This window comes from Gigantopelta aegis, chromosome 13 (genome assembly GCF_016097555.1).
Source record: "Gigantopelta aegis isolate Gae_Host chromosome 13, Gae_host_genome, whole genome shotgun sequence".
Lineage (NCBI taxonomy): Eukaryota > Metazoa > Mollusca > Gastropoda > Neomphalida > Peltospiridae > Gigantopelta > Gigantopelta aegis.
The window spans coordinates 40,685,420-40,694,543 of record NC_054711.1 but is presented as its reverse complement, the minus strand read 5'-3'; the positions used below and the strand labels follow the sequence as shown (position 1 = coordinate 40,694,543).

The 9,124-nt window shown below is 37.3% G+C and overlaps 1 protein-coding gene across 1 annotated transcript; it reads left to right on the top strand.

The window, feature by feature from the left end:
- Positions 1-1,361: 1,361 nt before the first annotated feature.
- LOC121387888 (innexin unc-9-like) lies at positions 1,362-8,816 on the top strand. Its single transcript, XM_041519122.1, has 2 exons — positions 1,362-1,416; positions 3,958-8,816. Exons 1-2 carry the CDS (start codon positions 1,412-1,414, stop codon positions 5,159-5,161), a joined length of 1,209 nt encoding a protein of 402 aa, XP_041375056.1. The 5' UTR covers positions 1,362-1,411; the 3' UTR covers positions 5,162-8,816.
- The last annotated feature ends 308 nt before the right edge of the window (positions 8,817-9,124 follow it).

The window sequence follows — 9,124 nt, the reverse complement described above, 5'->3', positions numbered from 1 at the left end:
CTGAATGCAATCACAGTCGATGGGGGTGTATTGGGAGCTAGGTTTAGGGTTAGGGTTAAGGAAATCATACAGTTGGCCAAATGATAACATTTATTAATTTTGTCAAATGGTAAATTTAAAAAGAAATAAAATCTGTAAAAAAAAAATTGGTATGGCGTCATACCCGTTTTACATTCTGGCAAAAACTCTTAACTATTCAGGGTTCAATCTTAACGGTAGTCCAGTAGTCTGAGACTACCTGAAAATTAACAGGACTACCTGAAGCTGCGAACACGTATAGTCCGTCGGACCACCTGGAATTTAAAATTTTATTTGGCACAAATGAAACGTTTTATGGATCTATGCTAACCTATTTCAAACAGCAGAAACAGAGGCTTGTTCACAAAACAATTGTATCGTAATTAACTTGACTAGTTCTCCATCATATCACGTTCATTTACAGTACGCGATGCGGTTTGGTTTTTAAATGTTACCGCATCCTGACTAAACTGAGCATACGTGAGTTACACATTTTGTAGTTGATGCAGTCTTCTGCCAAAATACAATCATCTTGAATTTCGAAAATAACGGGAAACCTTGCACATTTTCATAGAATGGTAGTTTAATTAATGAAAGGACTGCGAAGTTGACCATTCTCAGCCAAATAATAATTATGCATCGATCGGCTATTGTCGCACCTCCCAAACATATTTAGTAATACCGGGCTTACAAGTGCTTTGTGTGATGTGAAATTGTTTGAAACATACAGTTTAATTTTGATTTAAACTGCTTACGTCTTAGGACTAGGTAATTATTTTGTTGGCAAGTGAAATTTGAGAGTTACTTGCCCGGTGGGCAATTGAAAATTTTAGGATATGGCCAGCCCTGCGTTATATAAAGAATGTTTTCATTGAACCAATTATAATTATGGTAAGTGAACCACGAGCAAGATTTTAAATGTGGAATATAAATATTAATAGTTGTTAATATGTTATATTCTAAAGAAGATAATATTAACTGCGCGACTAATGCCATTATTTTTTAATAATTAAATCGCCCAAACAGGACATTTGTTGCATTTGGCAACATAGCTACAGGCCGTTTCGAGCCCTGCCCAATTAGCCAATTATTATGCAATGTTCGAAACATTAAAAAAAAATTGAAATGACTATAAAAGTTATATTTATGAGATACTGATAGGCTAAGTCGTTGAAGATTTTAATTTTTAGTGTTTAATTGTGTATGTATGTTTATTTATGTTTCAGCTAAATACTTTGAGGTAAAAACGTGATCTTCAGTATAGTATATAGATACTGATAGGCTAAGTCGCTGAAAATTTTAATTTTTAGTGTTTACTTGTGTATGTATGTTTATTTATGTTTCAGCTAAATACTTTGAGGTAAAAACGTGATCTTCAGTATAGTTAGCTGTTATGTCGTAAGTATGAAATTATATATTCCAAATCCTTGATTTAATTTGTAATTTTTTTGTATAGAAATTTGCCTCGTTAACAGTCCTTTCACCATAAACATAATTTTTTTTGGAAAAGCCATATATAGTTCAAAATGGTTTGAGGTGTTTTGAAACAACATTCCATTCCTTTTCTTCTTTTTTTCAAATTGCTGTGTCATCAACTTTTTAAATGTGTCTTTACCTAATTTATTGAAGAATATAGGTATGAATAATGTTGTAGTTGTACCACTGTCCAGTGAAATTATAATATACCCAACTAGTTTTGGCTTACATAGATATTCTATGTAATAAGCTTTAAGCTCAATGAGTCTTTGAAATACAGACTGATGATTTTGACATCATTAGGAATATATGATCCACCCATTTTCAAAGGCTGTAACTTTTCTACTAAATTAGATAGTTTTTTTAAAATTCAAATGTTTTTTTTTAAGGTCATGAACAGACAATTTTTTTTGTCATAAACCAAACATTTGAAAGTTAAAGATTGATTTTAATATTAAAACTACTGGATATATCTAGTATATTTATGGCTTGAAATAACAGACTGCAAAAAGTGAAAAGCAGTCCATTTTTAAAACTTCTGATTTAGTTTCTGTTTCATCTGCTAAAACCACAAAACAATTGTAGGTTATTTTCAAGAGACAGATGTATGTACAGTCATCTCATCTGTTATTTAGCTCGTGATTTTGTTATAATTTAGAGGCAGAATTTAGCTCAGTCGGTTGAGCGCTCGCTTGATTGAACCACCGATTGTGTGTCTTTTCTCATTTCAACAGTGCACAACTGGTAAAAGGCCATGGTATGTGCTTTCCTGTCTGTGGGAAAGTACAAGTCAGTGTTCGAGATTAACGGTATCCTGATATCCCAGGGATACCAGAATTTAATTTTGGATACCATACTTCAAGAACCCAGTATCCCACCGGGATGCAGTATAATACTGAATTCTCCGGTGGGATACCAGATTTTGAAATGTTAGTATCCAACTGGGATACTGGCCAAAACATTTAATCTCGAACACTGCAAGTGCATGTAAAAGATCCCTTGCTGCATTAGAAAAAATGTAGCGAGTTTTCTCTGATAACTACGAGTCAGAATTACCAAATGTTTGACATCCAGTAACCGATGATTAATTAATCAATGTGCTCTGGTGTCGTTCAACAAAACAAAACGCTTTGTTATATTTTAATTCTATAATTCTATAATCACAGAGGACCTACTTTTTCACACACAATCAGAAACCACTCACCCCATGCTGTCTTATTTCCAGTAGGGTATAATATATATAAAAAAAAAAAATTCTTAACAGGACATAAATTTCTTTAAACATTTTTAAAAAAAAATAACAGCAGTTCATATCGTACTTCACTAATTTCGAACCCTGAATAATTGTAGATGATTGCTTGAACATTTCAAATGTCGTTCAGATGCCATTTATATGTTACAACTCATTTAAAAACGTATCCAGATCCTTTTCACCCATTAGATAATTTTTTTAAATAACTCATAAAATAAATAGTATCTAATGGCCACTTTTGTTTCTTCCAAGAGGCAGGATTTAGCTCAATTGTTTGAGTGCTCGCTTCAGGTGCTTGCGTTGCAGAATCAAACGACGTCGGTGGATTTTTTAAACTCATTTTCTTTTTTTCTTTTTTCGAACCAGTGCACCACAACTGGTCAAAGGCTGTGGTATGTGCATTCCTGTCTGTGGGAAAATGCATATAAAATATCCCTTTCTGCATTAGTAAAACTGTACACATCAGAATTACCAAATGTTTGACATCCAATAGCTGACGATTAATTAATCAATGTGCTCTAGTGGTGTCGTTAAACAAAAACAAACTTTAACTCTGTTTCTTCTAATGTTAAGGCACATTAGAGAAAATATGGTGTTTTTTATAGTGCATATGGGCTATTTTCACAAAAAGGGGCAAATAACGGTAAAGACATGGCAACTCCAATATTTTCCATGAAACAGCGTATAATGTAAATAAACAGGGATGCACATAAAAAGCATCATCTCTTGATGCTCTGGATATGATATTTGGCCATGTAGAAAAGTTTATGGTTAAAATTATATACCCAAAATATTGTGTACAAAAGGACATGTTATTGTTATGGAATCGCAAAACTCCCTAAAATACTAAGTGTTTGCTTTTTAACTGCAACGTGTAAGTAAACCACTCATAAATACATAATTTATGGACTACACAGATATTGAGAGAGAAAACCCACTGTCGCCACTTAATGGGCTACACTTTTCAATTAGCAGCAAGGGATATTTTGTATGCACCATCCCACAGACAGGATACCACATACCACGGCCTTTGATATATCAGTCATGGTGCACTGGATGGAGCGAAAAATAGCCCAATGGGCCCACCGACGGGGTTTGATCACAAACTGACCGCACATCAAGCGAACGCTTTACCACTGGGCTACAGTATTACGATTATGATTTTTGTATAATGCTCCTCATCCTCATCATGATTTCTCTCTGTTATTCAGGGTCAGCTATATTCTCGGTGGGTTTGCCACATTCGCCAAACTCCGATCGAGCCAGGATGACGACTGGGTCGACAGAATGAATCACGTGTACACGGTCGCCCTGTTGGCGCTCTTCGCTGTCTTCGTCAGCGGTGGACAGTTCTTCGGAAACCCCATCGAGTGTTGGTGCCCTGCGCACTTCACGCCTTCAATGGTGGCCTTCACCAAGTCCATCTGCTGGGTGAACGGCACGTACTTCATCCCCATGCAAGAAGGCATTCCAAGTGAACACGAACTGCGAGAGAGAGAGCAGCTGCCCTACTACCAGTGGGTCCCGGTGATGTTACTGTTCATGGCTTTTCTCTTCAAATTCCCCGCCGTCATATGGCGTCTCCTCAGCACGAACTCTGGAATCAGTTTGGAGAAGATCATCAACATTGTTACCGAGCAGCAGATGAGTTCTCCGGAGAAGAGGGAGGAAATTACAAAACACATAGCCCAGTACATCGACCGATGGCTGGAGGTGAACCGGCAGTATCACTGGAATTGTTTTGTGCGAATGCGTCAGCGTCTGTCCAAGTGTTGTTGTATTTTGTTTCAGAAACGTGCTGGGACGTACCTCACCGGGCTGTACATTCTCGTCAAACTCCTTTACGTGGCGAACGTGATCAGCCAGTTCTTCCTGCTGGACGCGTTCCTTGGGGGCTGGTACAGTATGTACGGTTTCGAGACCCTCGCCAGCCTCTCGGCAGAGCACCAGTGGGAGGAGTCGAGGCGCTTCCCCAAGGTGACGCTGTGCGACTTCGACATCCGGCAGTTGAACAACGTCCAGCGACAGACTGTGCAGTGCGTGCTGCCGTACAACCTGTTCAACGAGAAGATCTTCATATTCCTCTGGTTCTGGTTCCTGCTCGTCGCCACGGTGACGTTCTACAACCTGCTCGTGTGGCTGTGGCTGGCGCTGATGCAGAACAACCGCGGCCGGTTCGTGAAGAAGCACCTCAAGGAGGTGGACGCCCTGCACGGGGAGGTGGACAAGAAGCTGGCCAAGCGCTTCGCCGACCAGTATCTCCGTGATGACGGTATCTTCGTCCTGCGACTCATCGTGAAGAACTCGAGCGAGATCCTCTTCTCGGACGTGATGCGGCTCCTGTGGCTCATCTACAAGAACAAGCACAACAACATCCAGGATGAGAGCATGCTGCTCACGCGCATGAAGAAGTAAATAGAGCTGGGCGGTATCTCCCGTATACACCGTTCAGTATCTACCGTGTATACTGTTTGGTATCTACCATATATACCATTCAGTTTCTACCTTATATGCCATTCAGTATCTACCCTATATACCATTCAGTATTTACCGTATATACCATTCGGTATCTTCCATATATACCGTTCAGAATCTACCGTATATACTTTTCAGTATCTACCGTATATACCATTCAGTATTTACCGTAAATACCATTCGGTATTTTCCATATATACCATTCAGTATCTACCGTATATACCGTTCAGTATCTACCGTATATACCATTTGATATCTACCATATATACCGTTTGGTATATACCATTCGGTATTTTCTGTATATACCATTCAGTATCTACCGTATATACCATTGGGTATCTACTGTATATACCATTCAGTACCAATTTACTGTATCGAGCAAATCTCAAAATACCGAAATTTTGCTATTGAAAAATGTTTTACGCCATTTAGTAAAGCACTAACAATATATCCGACTAACACAAAATAGCTGAAAAGAAGAGAGAGATGAGGGTCTTGTGTATGGAAGTTAATTTTATTCAGATGAAATTAGCGGCTGAGACTTAACTCGAGCATTCATTTAGAGCCGAGTATACCGAAAATACAGACCGATATCGGTATTGTAGCAATACCGAATACCGTATCGATATCGAGGTAAATCCAAAAATACTGATACTGGTACTGCACCTGAAAATTCAATACCTCCCAGCTGTAGAAATAAATGTCTACAGTACGTGAACCAACGACAAAGTCAACTATAGTCCGTCCCATCGTGCTACAGAAATCTTTTTTTTGTGTAAATAATTTCAGTTTGGTTTGACATAAGAAGAAAAGTAAAAGTTTTTTTGAAATAACATTTTCTTTTACTATTTTTGTGTCTAATTTAAAAAAGAAATCGGTTGAGGTATAAATAACGTGTTGTCAATTCCATAGCGTGAAAAAAGGCATTCCGTGTGGGATGGACTTTAGATTTGTCGATAGCTGTGGTTATCTGAGTGAATCTTGTAACAGAGCTTGAAATTTACGACGACGCCAACGGCAATTGCTGTCGTTGCAATATGAATTGCTGTAGGTCAGAGACTACTGATGGCAGGTTTTGTTTTTTTATGCTGCTGCTGGATAAATATTATTGCTGTAATTTTTGTTTTTTATACATATGTATTTGTTGCAAAGGTTACTGGTTTAAAAGTGCTGTAGGCTGACTCAAAATTGATGTGTGTGAGTTATTTTGCCTGTGACAGAAACATTTTAAAATTGCCATAGATAATAGATTCTAAAGTTTGAATGCTGACGTAACCTGTGTGAAGTTTTGAGGATGTTCCTTATGTTTTTCACTCGGACTGTCCTGATTTTACTGCCTTTGTAACATGTGTTTAACCAATAGGGCCCTTTATTATTGCGAACATTAAATACTTGTTTAAAAATACAGGCCTCTGGGATTTACAAATTTGTGTAATCCGTTTATCAGTTATTCAAAAACAGTTTCAGGTATCCCATTTCCTTTTTGTGTTATATCCACATACATGTAGGTGACGTCCTTAATTTAACGAGCAAACCAAAAATAAGTTCTGCAAAATTAGATCTGTGTGAGTGATGCGCAAATGAAATGATTGCTCTCGCAATTTCCTGAGCCCTGGGATACCTGTGTCGGTGCAGTCAAACCTGTCTTAAACGACCAATCATGAGAGTTGGCAAAAGTGGCTACTTAGAACAGGTGGCCGCTGATTAAATGTCGTTACTTTTAGTTTCTTAACATGTGCTTTATTTGTTACTGTCTGTACTGCTAATTAATGAATGTGCACATTCTATAGTTTACTGTCGGTTTTTTAAATTTTAATTTTGTGTTTATTTGTTACAAAAGATACTGCTTTGAAATTGTTATAGGCAGACTCATTTTGTGCATGCATAGTTCAGGCAAATCTAATTTTGCAGAAGTGTTTGACAGCACACTTTCTTAACCATTGTTGTGGCCAGGGTTACCTGAATTTATTTTGAATTAACCATCAGAGGCCTGCTTCCAAATCCACAATAAGTTCAAGCCTTGTACATTAGGAAATGTACTAAAGTTCAGGGCACAATATTTCAAGAGAACCGTTGTTCTGTTCGCATGTCGGTTGCACAACTTTAAAATCACGAGAACCGCCAATCAGGTTACGTGGTGAACAATTATATTCTAAAATGTACCATATTATAGTAATGAAAGTGAAAATCAGTTTGTTTTTGAACGCCAATGTAGCAGAGAAGATTCTGTAGTTCAAGTGTTTTAGGATTAGGTAGGCCTAACTCATCGGTTACGAGAACTATATTCACTTAACCGAACAATCGGTTACCTAAGTAAACATCATGTGAACTGACTTCCGGTTACCTTAGATTTTGAAATATTGTCCCCTGAAGTGTGAGCTACTATAAACATTAGGACCGGGAAAAGCACATAGATATTGATAGTCTGAACGTGGACAGTGTGTTTAACCAGGGCTCGAAACGGCCTGTGGCCAGGTCGCCAAGTGCGACCAGTGTACTGTTTGGGCGACTTGAATATTAAAAAGATAATGGCATTAGTTGCCCAAATAATACTATTATTTGAGCGATTTACTTTAGATCTATAACATATGAGTCACTATTAATATTTGTATCTATTTATTCCACATTAAAATCTTGCTCGTGGTTTGTGGTTCTCTTACAATAATTTGCCAACATCCATTATTTTTTGGGTCATGATCCACCATATTTTTGGCGAGTTTCGAGCCCTGATTTAACATGTAATTTTATTGTTAGAGGAGCTCAGTTAGTTAATAATTTTTATAAACACAGAGTTGGTATATCAGATCTATTGATGGGGTAGTGTTTAGTGTTAATGCAGGCCTTGGCATTTCAATTTAATGGGAAACATGTTTTCCGGCTCCATGCCCTGTAATTATCACGACCCATCGGAAACTGTTTTGGAAACATCTTAAGGAATGCTGGGAATGGTAGATTGCATGTTACCATGACAACAGGGAGCAGACTTTTGGTTGTGGTATTTTGCCAACACAACTGGAAATGATTGTTACTGTGAAATCCAAAGGCCTTTAATGTTGGAGTCCATTTAATGTTTATTAAATTTGCAAAAGATAATACATTTTTTTTAAATGTCTTTGTTTTAGGTAAAACATTTTACAACATTATGCTTGAAGATCCTGTTGACTGGCTTTTAATTTAACTAGATTAACTTGTTATGATTGATATTTTAACATGGTATGTATGGAGCTGCTTACAAAGGTACTTGTGTTGTGCAAATGATTTATAGACATGAGATCAGAATGACAAATTGTAATATTTATTATCAATATGTTAATATTATATTATATGGACAATGTTAACTCCTTGGAGCAAGGAAACTATCTGACGCATAGTTTTCTCTAAATATTTAGCATATTATGAATCATTTATGGTTTATTTTTCTAGATAGTTTGTTAACATTATAAGCATTTAGTTTATTGTGTTTTACTTAGTTCCATTTTTAATTTGTTGTCATTTAAATAGTTTTGAGTTGGGATGTAGCCCAGTGGTAAAGCGCTCGCTTGATGTGCGGTCAGTTTGGGATCGATCCCCGTCGGTGGGCCCATTGGGCTATTTCTCATTCCAGCCATTGCACCATGACTAGTGTATCAAAGGCTGTGGTATGTGCTATGCTGTCTGTGGGATGGTGCATATAAAAGATCCCTTGCTGCATTAGGAAAAATGTAGCATGTTTCCGCTGATGACTACATGTCAGAATTACCATATGTTTGACATTCAATAGCCGATGATTGATATTCATCAATGTGCTCCAGTGGTGTCGTTAAAGAAAAAACATTTTAATTTGTTTTATGATGGGTAACTTTTTACACTTTTTATAGCAAATCCTCATCTAAGATTTCTAATTCTTAGAATCCTGCAAGTATG